Source organism: Cheilinus undulatus, linkage group 12, assembly GCF_018320785.1.
Source record: "Cheilinus undulatus linkage group 12, ASM1832078v1, whole genome shotgun sequence".
Classification (NCBI taxonomy): Eukaryota; Metazoa; Chordata; class Actinopteri; order Labriformes; family Labridae; genus Cheilinus; species Cheilinus undulatus.
Window position 1 is genome coordinate 44,089,542 of NC_054876.1, and position 21,256 is coordinate 44,110,797.

General features: G+C 39.9%; 2 protein-coding genes across 3 annotated transcripts in view; one reads left to right on the forward strand and one right to left on the reverse strand.

Moving 5' to 3' along the window:
- trim37 (tripartite motif containing 37) overlaps positions 1-2,792 on the forward strand; it is a 30,095-nt gene extending 27,303 nt beyond the window's left edge. For both annotated transcript variants that reach the window (XM_041801269.1, XM_041801270.1), the window contains exon 25: positions 377-2,792. In XM_041801269.1, the coding sequence (XP_041657203.1) occupies positions 377-423 (47 nt within the window). In that variant the 3' untranslated portion in view covers positions 424-2,792. The remainder of the gene's footprint in view (positions 1-376) is intronic.
- Positions 2,793-16,887: 14,095 nt separating this feature from the next.
- ppm1e (protein phosphatase, Mg2+/Mn2+ dependent, 1E) overlaps positions 16,888-21,256 on the reverse strand; it is an 82,405-nt gene continuing 78,036 nt past the window's right edge. The window contains exons 5-7 of the mRNA XM_041800770.1: positions 20,266-20,409; positions 20,046-20,139; positions 16,888-19,947 (exon numbers count right to left, since the gene is read on the reverse strand). Of these exons, the coding sequence (XP_041656704.1) occupies positions 19,007-19,947; positions 20,046-20,139; positions 20,266-20,409 (1,179 nt within the window). The 3' untranslated portion in view covers positions 16,888-19,006. The remainder of the gene's footprint in view (positions 19,948-20,045; positions 20,140-20,265; positions 20,410-21,256) is intronic.

Below are 21,256 nucleotides of genomic sequence, written 5' to 3' on the forward strand. Positions count from 1 at the left end.
AGTATATCAGACTTGACTGTTCAGAGTCGAGCTTCATGAAATGTTTTGACTGAATCATGGCGATCACTGACGCCAAAATTTTCGTCCGTCATATTTTTTTTTGAACAGGTTTGACTTTATTTTGCATCAGTCAGAGTCATTTAAATGGTCGATTGATGATTCAAAACAGTGCTGCTTCCTCCTCGCTTGCTCACACTATAAAAATGTCACTATATGAAACTAATGATCATGATTAAAACTCTGAGAAGAATCACTTTATTTCTAATTAGGAAAACGGGGTATCACATATTTGAAAAGATTATTAGCAGTTTTACATCAAACTGCAGATGATAGCAGAACTTTGTTACGGATGTTTTTTCTCTCTCTCTTCCTCCAGGAGAGCAGCTGCTGTCTGACGACATGAGTCTACCTGCCGACAGGTGATCCAGTCTGAGCCTGCTCAGCACGTCCAGGGACGACAAACGCTAGTTACACACATCTGTAGAGTAGAACCTGCTCGCTATGCATGAAGTCAGAATGAAGACGCAACAACTTTACTGCTTGTCCAGAGACAGAAACATTTCTTTAGTTGTCCTGAATACTTTTAGAAATAAACTATGACTGAAATAATTACAATGAAGATCAACCAGGCAGGTTGTTTTTGGTGGTTACAGAAAAAAAACAACTGAATTTCAGATCTAGATTTGAATCTAGGAAGAACCAGATGATATCGATATTTTTCCATGGAAAATATGACTGAAGGGCCAAAGTTAAGCCTCTGTATTTTTTCTATATTTAATTATTTCAACCACTGGAATCAAAACGTGCCTAAGTATTTGAAATTTTACAACTTTAGTGCGTTATAATTAGAATTTTCCTCTTTAACAGAACCAAGTTTGATCCTTTTTCTCCTTGACTGCATCTTTAAAAGTATTTAGGACTTTTCTTTCTAAACTTTAGTGGACACATTTTTTCTGGACTGCAGTGTTTAGTCACTTTATCACCGTCTGTTACCTTTTCAGTGTATAAAGCTTTTATATCTGACACTTCTACTACATAAGAACATAAGTTAAAGTGTATAAAACCTGTAGCTGCTCAATCGGAGCTCAGTGTTTGATAACTCCTGTCCGTTTTATTCAGCCTGTCTGCTTTTGTAGTCTCCATCTCCTCTACTTCCTCCTTCAGCTCCCTGTGCCGCTGCTTCAACTCTTCATCCATTCCTTAAACATGCGGTTACTGCCACGCTGCAGCTTGTCGCTTGCTTAAATCCTCTCCTTTTTCTCCCTTCAGCTGAACCTGTAGCGCTAAATTAGCTTTCCAGGTAACTTATGTAAATGTCTCCTCTGTTAATAACAGCAGCAACCGCGGCGTCTGTCTTTATGTGACATTTGAAAAGGGTAAACGATCACTGAATCACATGGATTATAAAACACCTGCTGCACTGATGTATGTGGGCTGAAACTTTGAAGAATTAGACTCTTAACACTTTCCAAGCGAGTGTTAAAACTTCGACATCTGCTTGGACATCGCCGGCCGAAGCTTCAGGTGCATGTTGATGGTTTTCACTCGTGCAGAGCTGCTTCAACATTTATTCAAAATTCAGACGTTATTTAAAGATAAAGAAAAAGCTGATAGTAACTTAGACGTCAGATGTCTGCAGCAGACAGAGGAGAAGAAGCTGTGCTGTTCACTCTGACATAAAAATAAGAAAAGCAAAAAAGCATCCTTTAAAAAAATAAGTCGTCTTTATGCTGCTCTGTTTGGCAAATACTTTACTCAAATAATCACTACATTAAATAACTGAACACGATTGAAAAATGGTGCTCTAAAAATTGATATGGTAAAGTTTTCTGGTAATAATTCTTCTAGACATAAAAAGTCCTCAGAGAGTCATCAGTCTAGTTTGGAAATCCTGTCCTCTTATTTTACAGTATGAAGTATTAAAAACAGTAGGCAGGATTGTGCAGATTACTCAGAGCTACAGAGACATTGTCTCAGCAAAGAGATGCTACTGATAAATTTTTCAAATGTCATTTTCTCCGCTGTGAGCTCGACAGATGGCTCCTCGGACAGGCGTCTCCAAACCTGCACAAATACAACAAAAATCTGCAGACTTCTGTAGCACCAGAGTCAACAGAGAAACTGTTTCTGTCATCTGGCTGAACACTTTTTGGTGCATTGAAGATTTTTTTCTTTTTCTCTGAAAGCTCGACACAAAGGTTTAAAAATCGCTTCAATTATATAACATGTACTCTGTTTGCTTCGCTGCTTCTCCTTCATGGATTCATTCTTCACCTGAGTACTCCCAGCAAACAAACACGAGTCGGACTGCTGCTGCAGAACGGTGCACATTAGTGGTCATGTTCACTTTCTGTGTTATTTCTCTGTCCTAGATGATTTTCTGCACTTTGTATAACTGATGATTGCTCTGAAATGGTTCCTTTCATCCTAACTGAGCCATATCTTGTTGTGAAGGTCACATAGACTTTGGATGAATGAAACCACATGACGAGTCTCTTCAGTCGGTAGTTTACATTGTAAATATCTTCTAATGGTGGAGCTCGCTGTACATGTGCCTCTAAGTGCATGGCTTTATACACATCAGTCAAACTGAAATCATCAGCTAGACTGAAGTTAGTCATCTCCACCAGATCACTTTTGTGTTCTTTGTGTAATTTTACATCTTTATCGTTTATTAATCTTCTCTTGTTTGTGCTCGTGTCAAAAGCTGCTTTCATTTTGAATGTTCCCAGATTGCACTGTGCATTATTTGATGTGTACATTTCCTTCTGTGTAATAATAAAATGTTTTAAGATCAGAAAAATTTCCACATTCTTGTCGTCTTTCTCCTATTACATAACATCTTCACTGTGAGCTATAACAGAAATGTAGGAAGGTTAAGTGAAAAATTAACATCTGAATAATATCGTTCATAACATTGGTTCCAGCCTGAGGACGCTGCAAGTTAAACACACCTTAAATTAGGAGAAAGTCACAGATCGGAGACAAAAAAGCTTTAAAAACTGGCTCAGGAAAAGTGTTCTGAGAGACAAATTACAGTGAATAAGTGAAAACATCAATCTAATCTAATCTGTAATCATTATAGTTATAAATAAGGTCATGGTGTTTACTGTCGATGTTAAAAAGCCTTCCTGTAGGATGTTATTACAGGAGGCAGAGACGGCGTCAGACACTGGTGGGCAACTGGTGGCCTAGGTGCCACATCTGGTCCTCCTCACTCGGTGCAGGTTCAATTTATCAGGTTAAAGGGATATTTCGGTATTTTTTAAGCTGGGTTCTAGAGAGCTGTGGTTCCCAAAGTGACTTTCAGAACCCCCAGGGTGGTCACCAGTTAGTAAAGGGGGGGTTGCGAGATGCTTTCCGAAACACAGAGAAATTTTATATTATTTAGAATCTTACATTTCATCTATTATTTTAAAAAATATTCTTAAAATGAGTTCAAATTGGGGGCTGCATGGCAGTGCAGGGTTAGCGCTGTTGCCTCACAACAAGAAGGTTGCTGGTTCGTTCCCCGGTCAGGGCCTTTCTGTGTGGAGTTTGCTACTCTCCCTGTGCATGCATGGGTTTTTTTCAGGTACTCTAGCTTCCTCCCACCACCAAAGACATGCTTGTTAGGTTAATTAATCACTATAAAGTTGCCGTAGGTGTGAATGTGAGTGTGCATGGTTGTCTGTCTCTATATTTCAGCTCTGACGCTGTTGTTTTGAGGGTCACGGCTGAAAAGTTTGGGAACCCCTGTTATAATGTACTTAGCAATAGTTGTGGCATTAGCCCTTTAAAGATTTCAGTGTTTGTTTCCTCTTCAAACAGGATGCACTGGGAAGCTAGGCCACACAGTGCTACAGACAGGTATAGCTGCTACATGTAATTTAGAGAGTTTTAGGTAAAAATGGGCCAAAAAACAATATTGTCTCAATTGTACACAATATTTTTGTTTTCCAATGCAAGCTTCATCTTCACATGTTCTCTGCCAAGGACCATACACAACCCATCTTCAAAAAGCTAAGAAGCTTGTACATTAAAATTCTTTCCTTAATGTGCAGTAACAAGTGAAAATGGATCTCCAACCAGGTAGTTTAATTTCTTTGAACTAAGTTAAGCGGAATTGTAAAACATTCATATGAATGCGCTATAAATACTTTAATGAATTAGATGAATTCTCTCACCTCACCTCTGCTTGTCTTCTGACAGATTTCACACACAGTGGAGAAATAAAGCTCAGCATAAGTTCATGCATGAAGACTTTAATTTCCACTCACTCATGTGTCTCCCTTTTCTTGCTCTGATAATCAGCTGGTATGGGCGTCTAGTTACTAAAGCTCTGAGCCAATTCCTTTCAGCCACAACCTCTCTCAATCCAACCATCCTGCAGCTGTCGTATTTTAAAATCTGTTCTCTCTCCTACACAGTCTGCTGTTTCAGTGCAAGCACTGCAACCCTCCTCCACCCCAGCTACCTCCATTACATCTCATCAGTGTCCAGGTTCAGCTCCTTCTTGCCATCCTGCATCTACCTCCAAGTCAGTTCATCAGTGTCTGGGTCAGTCTCCTCAGAAGTCTCTTCCTCATCTTATCCTACTCCTTCCATCACCACCACCAGTGTCTAGGCTCCATAGGGGGTATCCTAGTTGCTGCTGAGACTATTAAGTCTCTCCTTGATGAAAATATAATGATACTTTAGTCTCAGTTTAGTCTCCTTGATGAAAACCAAACTTTTTTTTCATCAGAATTTTTATAATATAGGATCCAATTTAGGTTATTAACAATCAGTTTTAGTCACATGAAATTAATGCTACTGCAAAGTAGCTCACTTCTGTAGAGCCTGCAGCTGACAGTTTGGTAAAGCATGGGGCATTAAACAACTTTACATCCTTTTCATTCTAGGCAATTTGATGTGAGATAAATTCTGAGTTATTTGTCTTTTTACAACCATAAGAATCAGGGCTTATACATGTGATTTTATAACTTTTTTCTTGCCTGTTAAATTCCCCGTCCATACAAATTCTATACCACTTATCCTGCGGGGGGCTGGAGTCTATCCCGGCTGTCATTGGGTTGGTCGCCAGTCAGTCACAGGCACACTATGGCCAACTTAGAGTCACCAATCAACCTATCAAGCATGTCTTTGGTGGTGGGAGGAAGCCGGAGTACCCGGAGAGAACCTATGCATGCACAGGGAGAACATGCAAACTCCACACAGAAAGGCCCTGACCGGGAAGCGAACCAGCAACTTTCTTGCTGTGAGGCACCAGCACTAACCCCTGCACTGCTGTGCAGCCCTCCCCATTCATGTCAATTTTTTTGATGACACAGCACTGAGGGTGTGTATGCAGGAGACACCCATTCAGATTTTTTTCCTATGATTAAAAATCCAGTTAGTGATTGGATTCTTTAACTTATATAAAACAAAAGAAGTCCAAACCATTGCATAAGAACCCAATCCTGTAAAATAATTAAATGATCTTCAGACAGACCATGTAAAATACTTCTTCTAGTCAAGCAGTGTTTCTGGTCCCACCCTGCTCTTCCTTGTGTCCAAACCTGAACATTAACCCTCACGTTCTCTCATTTCCATCTTTTATTGGCGGAGAAGCTGGTCGTGGAGTAAAGCAGAGAATAAAGGCAGATTATGAGCGGGCTGAAATGATGAGTCTTTTTATAGAAAGAATGTGGAGGACTGCTCACTTTTGTAAAGCTGTTTATGTAACAGCAGACAGCACTGTTCCACATGAAAGCCCTGTTACAGCATCACATCACTCCTCCTGACATCTCACTGAGCTACGTGGAAACCGTTTGTTCAGGGTTTTGTTCATCAGAGCGGTGACTAAACAGAATCCAAGACGTCCTCTCAGCCCTCCTGCTGCTTGGTTTTCAGAACCCTGAGGCCAGATTAACTGAGCCGGATTAATGGGTTAGTAAGCTAATCTGCTTTATGTTTCACTATAAGACAGATGGCTCTTTTTATTATCGAGAAAGCAAAGATGAAGCTCTGTGACGTCACCATCAGCTGTCTGTTTTAATGCTCGTCAGTATCTTAGTAACTACAGCCACCAAATCTCAGCTGTCTGCAGAAAAAAACTGGTCTTCATCTTTTAGAAAATTTTGGATTATTTCACCTCTTCTTGTTTCGTTGTTTGCTGTCATCTTAGAAACAGCAGCTGAATAGAATAAAATAAAAGTTGATTGTGAGGCAGGCCACAGATCTCTGACACCTCCCCCCGCAGACCACTACAGTGAGACACTGTCAGAGCAGGAAATACACACTAACCCTTTCAAAATAAAATCTTATTAAACTTCCAGTTAGGGTTAAGGTAATGCTAAGGATACCAAAAATTAAAAAACCTGCCCTGCAAAAGCTGATTATAAAATGTTAAATAAAGCCAAAGAAACAGTCTTCTTACAGGATAAAAGGGTCATCTGTCATAAAAGCACTAACACAGCTAATGTAGCAAAGGCTAAAGCTAATGAAACTTTGTTGGCTACATAGATGATGTAGCTACACTACCAACCAAGCTGAATCTATGGCTAACAAAGCTATGATAGCTAAGTAACCAGCATAGCTAAATCTAAGACCAATGAAGCTATGCTAGCTATGTAATTAACGTAGCTAAATCCAAGCAACATATGATACGTAACTATTGTGGATAAATCTAAGCTCAAGATAGCTATATTAGCTATGTAACGTAGCCAAATCTAAAACCAAGGAAGCAACATTAGATATGTAACTAACGTAGCTAAATCTAAGCCCAACAAAGCTACATTGGCTACATAACTAATGTAGCTAAATCTAAGGCTACTGAAGGTACATTAACTACGTAGGCAATATGACTAAATGTAAAAATAATGAAGCTATATTAACAACATAGGCAAAATAGCTACAAAACTAACATGGTCTAAGCTGAAGCAGACAAAGCTACATTAGATTATGTTACGTTTACTAAAGTAAGACCATTTTAGAAATAGTTATGCAAAAAGTGGCTGTATTTAGCTTTGATAGCTTCAACTAAAGCTAACAAAGCTACATTTGCTAAATAACTAATGTACATAAATCTAAGGCTACTTAAAATACGTTAACTACGTAGGTAACGTAACTAAATCTAAAGCTAATGAAGTCATGTTAACAATGTAGGCAACGTAGCTACATAATTAACATAGTTTAAGCTAAAGCAGACAAAGCTACAACACAGATATCGGTACTTAATTCTGATTTCCTGCCACCCAGTGAAAGGCAAGAGATACATTATGGATTTTTTATGATTTATGTGTTTAGTTACACTGGGTTTCTTATCTTATCTAATGTTTGACTGCCAGTGTTACAAAGAAATTTCTACAAATCATTTATAATACCCAGACAGCTTTTATTCTCCCGCTGACTGTAAACACACTTTTTTCTCTGAAAAGTATTAATTCAGGCACCGTATGAAAATTATTGATTTTGCACCGGTACCAGAAAAACCCCAGGCAATATTCAACCTTACCTATATTGAATGATACTTGAATTTCCCTCAGGATTAAAAAAATATTGCAAGAAGTTTTGACAAAAAGGTGTTTGTCTTTGAAGTTTCAGTACGCATTCAGAAATTAATATTTGTAGGGAACAATAACTTTTGTATTGAGATCAGCTTTTAATGTGTTTGAATTTCTTTGACTCTAATTAATATAACACTTTTTGGATTTACATTTAAACCATAGATGGGCAAGGGACCCTGTATGGTCTCTTCACTGACCTTGATTTACCACATAATAATGAAAAAAAATCTTAAAGTGACAACAGTTAAAAAAAAAAAAAAAAGTCGCTTTAGAGTTTAAAATATTATTTCAATGAGTGAAGCAGTTAGAGATGTGCGTGTATTACTGTGATTTTTCCACAGGTGTCTCGACTTCACCTGAAGGGGAAACAAAAGACAAAGCAGCAGCCGTTAACTTGTTCTATTCTTTATATACATGATAATTAGTCACCAGTTACAGTACACATATTTATATACTACAGGAACACAGATAATACAGGTACTCAACGTGTGTTTTACTGTTTTTTTTACATTTTTTAACCTAACCTGCATGTTGAAGAAGAGCTTATCGTGGGGTTTGTCTTTTGCCCGGCATACATTTGAACAATCTTCAGCCTGCTGAGGATGCAGATGGAGCTAAAATGTCCTGCCTCTCTTCAACAGCCTCTCAGATTTAAAGAAGAGAGCGTCTCATTCATTGTTCCCTGGATGTACGGCTCATTCAGCATTAAATAGACTAGCAGACTTGTAACAGGAGGTGAGCGCGTGTCTTAAGTGAACCTTACCACAGGCAGCATATGATGACTCATAATATAATCCTCGGTGGGAAAAATGAAGGAGAATCTGACTTCGAGACCTCATTATTAATGCTCTGTGACCTTTCAAGTATGGCTGACAGAACGACACATTCTGCTGCATCCTCAAGCAGAAGACAAACCCTCAGAGAGCTTTTTAATGCAACGTCATTATTGCTTACAGAGAAAAAGAAAAAGCTTCTTTTGTGTACATAGACACACAGTGCAGATTCATGGAGGGCCCTATAGTTAGACAGTGATTATGGGAGAGCAGAGCCGAGCTGCTGCTTCGCTTTCGTCATCGAGGGAGGGAAACATCCGACTCAGAGGAACCTTAAGTGCAAGCAGAGCGTGAGTGATGGGGGGTGGGGGGGGGGGGGGGCACGTGGGTTTCTCGAGCTTAGTAGACGATTTACCACAAACAATGATGGTAAATGTTTTTCTTTTATTGCTCATACAGTGACAACTTCTGGCGGTTTCTGCGTTAAGATGAGTAACACTGTATAGAGAACTATTTCACAGGGGTTTAGTGAAGGTAACCCATGTCACACTTGTCACTGAGCGCTGTTGTGATGGTTTTCTCCCCTCCAGAGCTTCACTTCAACACTGACGACCCGCTATGACACGACATCAGTGAATCAACAAAATCCACAGTGAATCACAGGGGACAGAGAACTTCTGCTGCACGGCACAGCCGCTCTCAGGTGTGGCCTGAAGGCAACATGCTTCGGTACGTACAGAGCACATTTCTACAGCGTGAGAGCCCCCAGTCACTAAAAAATCACTGATCTTGTTATAATGACAAAGAAGTTAAAAGTAAGAAGGGAGGAGATGTTCTTTTAGTCTCTAGAGACACTGTTTAGCCAAAGGATCTCTGGAGACAGTTATGACGTAGGCAAAGCCACCACTTTAGTCCTGATTCTGCGGTTTGTTGAGGCGGTGCCATGAAATTAAAATCAGTTCTAACCAGGAATCAGGTGTCCATTTATGTCAGTTTTCAAGTCATGTTAATCTTCAATGCTGATGTCAGCCAATGCAGTTAGGCACAAATCCCTGCAGTTCCTCAAGTGTCCACTTGAGGCCGGCCCCAAAAATCAAGGAATCTCCAATAGCTTCCATATTAAAATGTTTTTTTTTTTTTTTACAGCAGAAATAAACATGATTAGAGCCTAGTTGAAATGCTGTTTTTCTGAATAGCTCAAGTTTGTATCTGTTAACACTGCACAGGGGGCGGTTCTTTTCAAATCATATCCATTTCATTAGAACAGAACGAACAGTTTTGTTTAACTATGCATAAATAGCGGCACAGTGAGAAGGCTGAACCCCTTGTTTTCACCTACATATATGATTGATGTCCATATATCTACAAATATATGGATGATTGCTCTTCCTCATGGATATGTTAAAACCTGATAGCTCCTGGCAACCACAGAGAGAGCCTTTCAGTACCCTAGAATACGTGTTTGGGTAACAGCACTAATATTACATGTCAAAATATAAACAAAGAAGCTTGAGGAACGTACGGATTTAGCAGCATAACTAAACAAGCTAAGCTTTAACTTGTTCAGCCAGTCAAATGTTTGTTATGCCAACAAACCTGTCTTTATCTAATTTTACTAATTGCATTTCTTCTTAAATGCATATATATATTTCTGTCAAGACAACTGACAGCAGTTCTTATTGACTGATAATTAAGTCAAAGTGATAAATTTAATATGAAGCTGGTGCAGCCTGTTTACTGGTTAGCTTGTTCCTTAAGCTAGCTTACTGCTATATGGTCTCATAAATCCACCACAAAAGTAAGACGCTTTTTCAACTGGCATCACTTAGACTACGGACATGTTTTACTGGTGGAAAACAAGCTCTAATCCCCAATGCTAAGAAATGCAGTTCTTCAAGTGTCCTCTAGAGGCTGGCCTCACTTTTATAGCAGAAATAAACATGTTTACAGTAGGGATGTCCCTACACAAATGATTCTACATCTGATTAAATGCAAATTATAAATATGCGACTACTCTAAAGTCAAGTAAATGCATCCTGTAAACCAGCTTCACACTTACAGTGCAATCGTGGTTTACGTAATGAGGCTAGCAGTGCTAGTATCATCAGCCTATGATCCTCTCTACAAGCTAACGTCTACATTCCTAAGCTGAATATCGTCACTAAATGCTCGTTATATGTGAGTATAACCTGACACAGCCTTTGGACAACTTTATTCCAATTTTCTAGATCAAAATAATGCTAAACCAAACTTTTCCTACACAATGCTATCCATGCTATCAGTCCACTGTTGTCTACACTGGAGCATTGTTGCAGCATGGCAGTAGCCATTGAGAAGAGCTACATGGGCTACCAGAGGCAGGTATCTGTGTCCAGCTTACATGGAGTGTTTGGCCAGGATTGTGGGTCTGAATTGCTAAAAAAAAAAAAAAAGATATTAAGATCAAGTTTCACCGACTTGTACTACTGTTGCTTCTGCAGGCACCTTTCCCAGGCCTGATCCAGCTCACTTGATACTGGGCGCCCAGGACCTGGTGGGCTGGTCCAGACGTAGGGGGCAGCATTGTGGAGGACACCTGGGAAGATGGGGCATGGGCCATCAGGAGGCCAGAGCAGTAAAGGACCAAGATAGACGGGGCAAAGCTCTGAACTGGCATATACTCCCATACCTGACCTGTTGACTCCCAAGAGATCTTGATTTAAGCTGGCTAATCATGCCCATCCTCAGTTAGATCAACATATTTTTCCTTTTAATCAGATTATTTGACAGGACTGTTCCAAAATTGAACTCTGAGATCTTATATGAAGCCCTCTCATTTATAACTACAGATAAAGACTGTAAGAAACCTTTGTCATTATAACAAGATCTCAGAGATGTTCTTAAGTCTCACTGTGGCAGCTTCACTCCAGATTTCTGTTCAATGCGATCCATTTCAAAGATCAAATCTGCCATCTAAAGCAATTCACTTCTCTCATGTGTTCCTCGTGTCTACGCTAATCTTCTCACTCCTGCAGAGTTGGAATGAAAACCTACAAGCTACTGATATCATTTGATTGGCAAACGTTTTAGTTTTAAGGCTTGTACTGATACAAAAATTAAAATGGAAGCTGCAAATTGGAGATATAATATTTCAAGCCAATATTAATGATCTTAATGTTTATTCTCCCCTGATGTGTTGTCATGTCAGGGAGAGAGAGCGGGGTTAGACAGCAGCTAGACCACGATAGGACACTACAACTCTCCAGTGAAAGCCGGACTGGTTCAACACCTTTTATATATTTTAGCAGCTCTTAAAGGCAGAGGCAGGGTTAATAGACTGATGCCCCCCCAAAGCGGTTCAATAACATCACATCCTCCCCTCCACCTCTGCTGGTAGGAGATTTGGGACAGTCCAACATCCGACCATTTAAAGTCAGTATCTTCCAACAGTCAGGCCTTGTTGAGCATGGATTAAAACCACCGATTTACAAGACAGAATTATTATATGTACACTCGCTCAACGCACAATAAGTACTCATAATATACATATGCATCCGTGCCTAAGTGAATATATGAAATGACTGTGACTTCACTGTTCCTTATGTTTCATCCGTCCTCTTCAGGTATCAACAAGCACTTTTAGGGATAGTGAGGCGTGTTACTTCCACAATGGATCCAGTGGCTTTAGTTTGAGTGTCTGAACGTTACATTCCTCATAGATAGAAGCCCCCGAAAAAAAAGGAAAATCTCCCAAAGAAACTCCTCCTCATGTCGACCCACTTCACTGAGTCTCCGAGGACTCTGGGACACGGGGTACATTCTGCTCCACTGACAGTCTGATGCTCTTCACTAGTCAGTCCACGGGATGGTTAGGGAAATGAACCGTTGGTATGGTGATGAGTCTCCATTTACTAGTATGGCTGGAAGAGGGAGAGGGATGGGATTTATTAAGGATGAAAAGGTTTGATATCACACCTCTTTGGCGTGTCATCAGGCAGAGAATGGGCTGGAGAATGGAGGCACGAATATCAGAGCCCGGTCATAACTTAAACTTCTGATATCCAGAAATTTACTGCATCATCAACACTGCATCCCTGCATCTCCAACAATGGGAAATATAAATGTCATAGGGGCAAATTCAAATGACTGTTTGGTAAACCCAACCCCAAAAAGTTCTTGATAACTCATCATATTTCACCAAAGTAACCAAGCATGGCAGTTCTGTCATGGTTATACTTGCTGCAAAGTTTTATGAGTCTCTTCTTAGATTTTATCTTACAAATTCTGAAATACAAAACAAAAAGGATGAAATTGTGTGTTACTAGTGACAATTAGCTTATTGCATTCAGTAGCCACTAAATTACTTGTGTTTAAAAAGCCCTACTTCCAAACTGGGTCATGCAATGTGTACTAACTGTTCACAGCATGGTAGCCAGCACTCTTTGCAACTGTATTATTGCACTATTACAGGTAAGTAAACTATAGGTTGTTTATATTGATCCAGGAGACATGCAAATGTCAGATGGGGCCAGGAAGTGAAGAATAATCAGGATAATTCTTATATTTTAGTCGTTAAAGCTTTAAATGGACCATAACTGTGCAGTTAGCATTAGATCATTTCTGCATACACAGGGTATGATCCCTGCACTTTACAAAACGTGATTTTCCCCATGTTTTAACTGGCATGTAGATGATCGATATCACAAATAACTTCGTCCTGAAGACCTCCTACAACATGCCTAACCAGATGAAGACAGACAAGAGTCTTGAGGCGTCCCGTACTGAGCTAAGAGGCTAGCTGTGCTGCTTTAACTGCTTTTCCCCCTCGTTTTATCATAAACATGCTTTAAATAAAAAATGCTGATATACTACTAAGTAAAGCAAACAAACATTTTGGGTTAGTGAGAGAGTAATGATGTGTTGTTCTCGAACAAGCCTGTAACATGAAACAGCTCTTTTATTTCAACCACAGTTGCTGCCTCACATTATTTAATCCACATTTAAAAAGCCAAATTGGCGCCAAATGAAGAGCCATGTGGGAGCCAATCAACTGTCTCTTCTTATTGAGCTGAGTCACAGGATCCAGATCTCTCAAATGAGATGGATTTCTCATCAAAACAAGCGAGGCTGAGCGCATATAGGCTGTGGTGGCTGTTGGTGGTCTCAGTGCCAAACTGGGGCAGACTGGACTGAACCAAACCAGAATGCTTCGTGGAAACGGATCAGACACGAGTGTTGTCTGTTGTCTGAGACTTTAGATGGAGAGCTTTAAGCCATGTCTGCTGCCGTTTTTCTGTCTGTCTGCTTTTTAGACTTCTTTTTTCCTGAACGTGTCACTCAGACACAAAAGTGGCTTAAAAGTGTTTTTCCCCTTACAGTCTCAACAGTCGGCACGGTTGCAAAACACACAAAACTTTTGCATATTTGAAAGCTCTCTATGCAGAAATCACTTCTTGACCCCATCTGGAGTTCTTTGCTGTGATGTGATATTATCTCTAAACAACCTATAGTTAACTTTTTTGTGAATATACTCTGGAGGTTTACATCCCAGCCAATGCTTACAAAAAAGCATACATTTTCCAAATATCAGCATACCTTGGCTACTTTTCTATTACTGTTTTAAAAAGGACAGACAAGTTTTTCTGGTACTTTTTGTTTCTGTTAGCTTAGCATCCTAGCTCACAGAGACAATTCTTTATTTTTCCTCCTACTGTTCAGTATGAAAAGAGCTAGCTCTACCACAAAACACTGCTCCTTTAGCAAGCTAACCTCAGCTTAAACTTTCACTTCAGTTGTTAAGTTTTAAGCTAATGTGACATGAGTTGTCTATTTAACATATTTAAGATGAATTTACTGTGTTATCTTGGTAAGATGGAAAAACAAAACTCACTTTTTTCCAATCTCTACAGCTAAAAGCTAACAAGCTAGCTGGCTAATATGATAAGCATGCCAATGACTGAGGACGTGTCAGGTTGCTCAGCCAGAAAAGGGACATTTCTTTTGATGGATATTCTGTAAAATTGTTAACACCATGCCAGATCTGCCTAGCAACAGGAAAGGGGCGGGGCTTAGAAAACAGTCATTGAATATTGAGTATAAGAAAAGAGTGATAGGGTCTTAATAAGTTTAAATTCTTTAATTGGAAGGGGCCAAAATGCTGATTTAAAAGTGACTGAGTTTGGGAATTAAAGGGTCCGGGGTCATTTCTAGTTATGTTTTTATAAGTGTGATACAGTTAGTTAATAATTTTGGTTATATATATGAACATTATAATGTTACACATTCAACAGAAAGTGAGTCTCACAAAGTTAACTGGAATATTTTCACATTTTATCATAAATTAGTAGGAGGGTTAATATTTGATGATTACACAGTTGTTAATTCCAATAATAATAATCTCTGGTTAGATATTAGTGAGTTCAAAATGCTGCAGCATCTTCAGTGTTTGGTGTATATGATGAGAGTCGTCAGAAAAAGGCTGCATAAAGAGGATTTTGTTCCTATAACTCGCTTACATAACTGAAGTGTTGCTCCGTCAGCAACGTGTTCGACAACATAAAGGGGGCACCCCGTTGAAGAATCTAGATCAAATGATGGGAAGATCCAATTATAAAACACTCTGAGGCCATGAGAGCCTGCTTCAGTGGATTACCCTGACAGAAGGGGGCTATCTTCAGTGGAATATTCAGTCATTTCATGCACCCAGACAACTCTATCACACCCTATGCTTAATGTGTAGAATCTTTATCTGAGGAGATTTGACCCTTAACGGACTTTGTGTGTTTGATACCAGTTTAAGTCTTTACACTTAAAATCTAGTGATAATACGGCAGCTTGTTTGCTTAGATTATGATAAAGACTAACCTGACATGCAGACAGACTGTTCAACATCCATGACGGGATATATCTAAGATCCATTTGAGCAACAGCCTATAGTCAGTGTTTGGGAGGGGTAGAACCTTTCAAAGAAATCTCAGAGGGTGATTGGACTAATGATCTGTCAGTCTCATTGATTACAGGCCAATCAGAGCAACAAAATATATGATACACAGAATAGGGAAATAAACTACATAATGCAAGCTTGTCAGGTAGTCGTGATCATTGTTAACTATCAGTGGAGCCAGCTGGTAATACAAGCTCTTACTGAAGCTGGTAAAGAGGAGAACAAACACTTCTTTTCCTCAAAAAAATGCTTTCAGTGCCATCTTTGTTAAGTAAAGAAATACTGGCAAGTTTTGAAAAAACTGCCACTATAGCTACATCTGAGCAAATCTCTTCACCAGTCGCCATCGTTACAGCTTGCAGTGAAACAAAACCTGCCCAAAGCTACCGCCTCATTCTTCTCAAACTATGCTGATTGGTCCGGTCATTTCAGACTGGGAACAAATGTTTGAGACTGAAGCTTAGCGAGATGGATTTGCCTGGTGACAGACACTGAATCTGGCCAATCCGTGAGCCTTGCAAGGTTACATAAAGACTGAAATCACAAGAGAAATATATCTTGCTTTCTCTAAAGTGAGGAAACCCAACTACCACCAGCCATAAAACTCAACAGCTATGGTAGATTTAATAACTACACATTGTTGCCTTTCTGTTTTTGCCTACTTGGATGGGACCAAGCTGATTTTAACCTTGTAAATCAGTAGTCCTCAGCTAGTGGGCCAGGGCCCACAACTTCACATGTGTTCCTAAGAACAAAAATTGCACCAAAAAGCCCATGGCAGTTTTTTAAAAATCACATTTAGACCCAAGGCTGCCTAAAAATACAGCCTCTATTACCAAAGTAGTGTTAGAAAAAAATCTCCAAAAACCTGAGAGGACTGCACAGATATTCTGTGATTACTGAGATTTTTATTCTTCAGCTTTGGTAGCTGATAGATGGGGAAAAAACTAGTTCTGCTATAATCCGTCTCTGTTGCTTCAAGTTTTCCCTGCTTAACTTAAAAAAAATTTTAATCCATCGTTTCTGTCTGGGGGCTAAAGAGGCTAAAAACAGACTTTTTTGTATTTTTTATCCTGTTTGCTTCCACATTTGTATTTTAGTGAATCATGTTGCAGTTTATTGGTTACGTGTGTTACAAACTATAAGATATTCCACAATGTGCCGATGCAGCATCAGGTCTTAAAGGTAAATTCACAAGTATGTTGCATCTAAATGCATCTAAATGGGCTGCAACATGGTAGTTTTTACCTGCTTCTTTGATATGTCACGTTTGTACTGTATGAGGACCAATCTTTGCCATTTTTCATTGAATACATTAAAAATATTGGAAATTTACATTTCAATTCCTCATTAAGGAGTTGATGATACTGGGGCTCCAGCCAGTGAGAGCCTCTCCTGTAAATAAACTAAAATATAATGTAAAGCTGAACTACTTAACCTTCAGTTAGAGCCAAAAAAAAGTAGTTACACTCGTGGTGTTCAGGACCAAAAGTGGCAGCATACATTAAAAACAATACAAATAATATACATTAATGTTTTTTCTACATTGTTTTGAATTATTTTCTAAATCAAGATCAGACCTGATCATAAATATCAAATACTGGCTAATTATTGGAGAATTTAACCCTTTAAATGCCAGTTTAAGTGCAAAAAGCCCTGATATTTGTTAAGTAAAAAAAAAAAAAAAACACAAATCTAAAATTTTTTTTATAAATTAAAAGGGTTTATAACAGCCTTGACTATGTGACTTTAATGCATTACTTTTTAATGTTAAGAATTTAATAAATTGTTATAATAGTGCCTCTATAGGAAACCAGGAAAAATCATGCAATTTCCCCTCATGCCAAATATGGAAAGAAAGGCTGTTATTTGGTAAAGAACAGGAAAAACAGAATTTTTGAAGCAATAACTCCAAAATAAAAGCCTAATATCAGAAATTGCATGTATGTTTACTCTAATGGCTGGAGGACCAAAAAAGGTTGTTTAAATTGGTTTTAATGGGACATTTTTGGTGACAAACACCCAGAGTGTATGCAAAAAATATACAGAGCTTATTCTTGACCAGTTACACGCTCTGATGTTAAATTCTACTGCAAAAATCTTACTCTGCAAAATTTTGGTTGTTTGCAAAGGCTAGTTTGCACATTACAAACCAAAAAAGCTGCAGAATGGCTCATACACCCTCTCTGGGTTAAACACTGGAAGAGAAAGGCCAGCTATACCCTTTGCTTTCAGTCTTTATGATGAGTTTAAATAATCAGCTGTGTGATCATGTAAAGGCTGTTAGTCCTCTAATCTGTAAAATCCAAACAGTTAAACTGCTGGATTAAATTCGTCTAAATATTGGCACAGAGCTCTTTTATTAAAAGCACAAACCAGCCTTGTTATTACAAAAAGAATTTAGTCATTAATAGATATACTGTGAGAAGGAAGTAGGCTTTAAATGACATATTAAAAGGCACGTGTTCTTTGAATGATCCTGACCGAACACTTCATGGTTTCACTTCTCAGGCCTGCTGGAAAATACCAGTTTAAGGAGTTTTACATATGTTTGGTAAAAAGGATGCTTGCTCTAACTACAGTATGTGGCCACACTTAAAAAATGGTTTTAAAATCCCCTTCCCCCCAAAAAACAAACATTATCCAAGGAATATATCTCCATCTGCAGTATTGGACTACATGAAGCATTTATTCAGGTAAGTGACGACTAATCTTCTATAATCCGATGTTAAGTGCTTTTATCTGAAGACAAATTGTTGCAGGATAATGGCTTGTTGGGGCATTGGCTGTATGGGGGGGGGGAGAACAGCATGTGCCTTCAGTCATAGAAACCAGGAGCCGACTATTGTTCAGACCTCCTCCGTTAATGTTATTCATCCAAAGGATTTCTCGGGGGGGGGCAAAGAAGCGAGCTAGTCCATTAGTGTTTCATCTAATGCTTGGTTGTTCCACATTCTCGACAGCAGGACAAAAGATGGTGTATTTCACTTTGTGCTCTACCTGGTCCACAAAGGTGGAGAGAGAAATAATGAAGCTGAATGGTCACACAGGAAATCTTTTCACTTCAGATTATCTATCTTTAGACATGAGGGGATATATATCTTTATGTGCTAACTGAGGGATCATAAACATAAGCCGTGAGTCTACTTTCAGTCAAAGACAGATTTTTAAAGTAAAATGCACCTTAGTGTTTACGTTGGGCTTAAAATTGACCCTTAAAGCAACCTCGATCCAATGTTGTGTTTCAAACAGAGTTTGAGAAGAGTGCTGACTGTCATTATATCATGTTAAGGTAGTAATATGCTCACATACATACTCCTGAGCTACAAATGTCACAGTCAAATAACATGATGTGTCTAAAGATGCTGTCTGAATGTGAAACAGCCAAGCAAAACCTCCCCATGGGTTCAAAATGAAAGCATTGAAACTTTTGCCTTCCCTTCAACTTTTGCAGTTCAACAGCGACTGCACTTCCAGCCTTTTTGCTTGGCAGATTATGGGTCACAATGGAGAGGATGCAGTTTTGCACTTGACCTAAAGCATTAAGGAGCAGGGCTTATTTTTAGTCGGGCAGCTTACATTTGGAAACATTTTGGCTTAGGATAGAGAGCATCATTCCCCTGACAGAGAATCAATAATCACATAACGACTGCAGGAGCCACAAATGGCCTACTATCAAAGAAGGATGTGTTGTTGAAGGCAGAGGTCGGAGGGAGGGATGAGGGGCAGGTAGCAGGACTGAAATAATGGGGGGGGGGGGTGGTTTGGTTTGGGCCACGTCTTCAGATGGTAGCACTGTGGGGCAGGTGAGGCACTGCCACTCCAGGCCTGCAGTTGGAGTAGCGCTGCATCTGCGGCACTAAGTAGCCAAATGGCAACAGACCTAGCAGCTCCTTGGATGTGCCTGCCCACCTCCGGTTCCACCGGTGGCTACCGTAGCCGAGCCTGCGGCTTTGCCTCATTGCAGGGCCTAACAGAGTGGCTGTCTGAGGCCACAGCAGGTCCGTGAAGCTAGAGGTGTTGGGATCCTGAAAGGGGATACAGGATCTGCGCCTCAGTGGGCGCTTCCCTCGGTTGATGTGGGAGGTTGTAAAGATGTTGGAGCTAAAGAAGGAGCGGAGCTGCTGGGAGCTGCGGGTCAGGGAGATGCGGCCCTCCAGCGACGGTCCCAGCATGCTGAGGGTGGTTCTGTCCGTGAACGAGTCCGCTCGGTCTTCATAGGTGAGGTCAGCAGGAGCTGAGCACTGCTGCAGGGGCCAGCCTCCGCGATTTTTCCCCCCGATGTCCGCAGTGCTGCCTGCCTCACCGCTGTCACGCTCTACCCTAACCGTCTCATCTTCCTCCTCCTCTTCCTCCTCCTCCTGCTCCTCTTCTTCCACCTCGGCCACCTCCTCCTCCTCTACCTCTCCCTCCACCACGCCCTCCTCCTCATCCTCTGTGCTGGTGGGGGGTGGGGAGCGTGGGTCTCTCAAGAAGACCACGATGACAGTGATGTTATCACTAGAGCCTGCGTCTCGGGCAGAGGCCACCAGCTTGTGGGCAACCATGGTGGTGTCTCCGCTGTTCTCCTGGAGGTGATCACTGACCACCCGCACTGCCTCGTCTGGACCCACTGTATCCCAGAATCCATCACAGGCCAGAATCAAGTAGTCCTCTGTACCGTCCAATGGGAAGATACTGTGGTCTGCATCACCGCAGATATAGGGCTTATGTTCTGAGTCACCTGGACAAAGCAGTAACAGGTTATTCTGTGAGATCAGCATTAATGCCTCCATCTACTGTGAATATATGTAAAGAACATATTCTGAACTAGAAGTTTACCTATTGCTCTGGATACAGAAAGACTGCCGTTAACCCTCCATGTACCAAACCAGATCACACAGCCTCCCAGAGCCTCAATCCTTTGCTTCTCATCCTGTAGACACATGAAGTAGCGTTAAGCTATCAACAAATATGCTGCTTTAAGGAGACAGAGCTGCAGATTCTTGATGGAAGAAGAAGTTAGAATCAGACGTGTTAGCATGTACTGAAAGAGTGTTACCTCTCTGTCTGGTTTGTGTGGTTTCATCAGTTCCACAACTTGTCCTTTTCTGACCAGAATGACCTGTGAGTCTCCCAACCAGGCCACATACAACGTCCGGCCCCTGAGGAAGGTCACCACGCCTGTTGTGCCACAGCGCAGATGCTGCCAAAGACAGACACAAAAAAGTTACAAAATTCACTCCTTTTTCACTGCATCAGGCTCATTGTGTCACTGAAGTAAACATGTAGTAGTAGCAATGAAATAAGAGTCACAGCAGCTGCAGCAATGGTTTTGGAAACAGTTGCAGTTATGGGTAGAAATTCTATTATTACAACCCTGGGAACTATTAGCATGGTAGCAATTGGAGAGATAGTAGTGGTTGTGTTGATGATAGACATTATAAAATCATGTAAAAGCAGCTTAGTAGCAATAAAGTACCTAAAATAATAGTCATGGAAGTATCAGCGACAATAGAAAGGTGGCATTATGTCACTTTATATCACATTAGTTATATAAGTTATATAACATTACACTGGTTGTAACATTAAGCTACTTTACACCACATTATGTTACGTCATGTTAGTTACATTGGTTAGATGTGTTACGCCACATTACGTTAGTTATGTAATTTCTTTTATCAATCAAATCAGTTATGTCAAATTAAGTATGTGGAGTTCCATCATCTTACATCACATCACATTATATAGTGTTACATTGTGTTATATTACATTATGTCATGTTATGTTACATTGTGTTACATTACGCTATGTTACATTATGTTATGCTACTTTCTGTACCGTTATATAATGTACGTTATGTTACGTTAAGGTACCTTATGTTATGTTACTTTATGTTATGTTGCATTACGTTGTATTATGTTACATTATATTATGTTAATTTCTGTTACATTACGTTATGTTACGCTCATTAAGTTACATCGTGTTACATGACATTATATTATGTTATGTTAAGATGTGTTATGTAATGTTATGTAATATTATGTTATGTC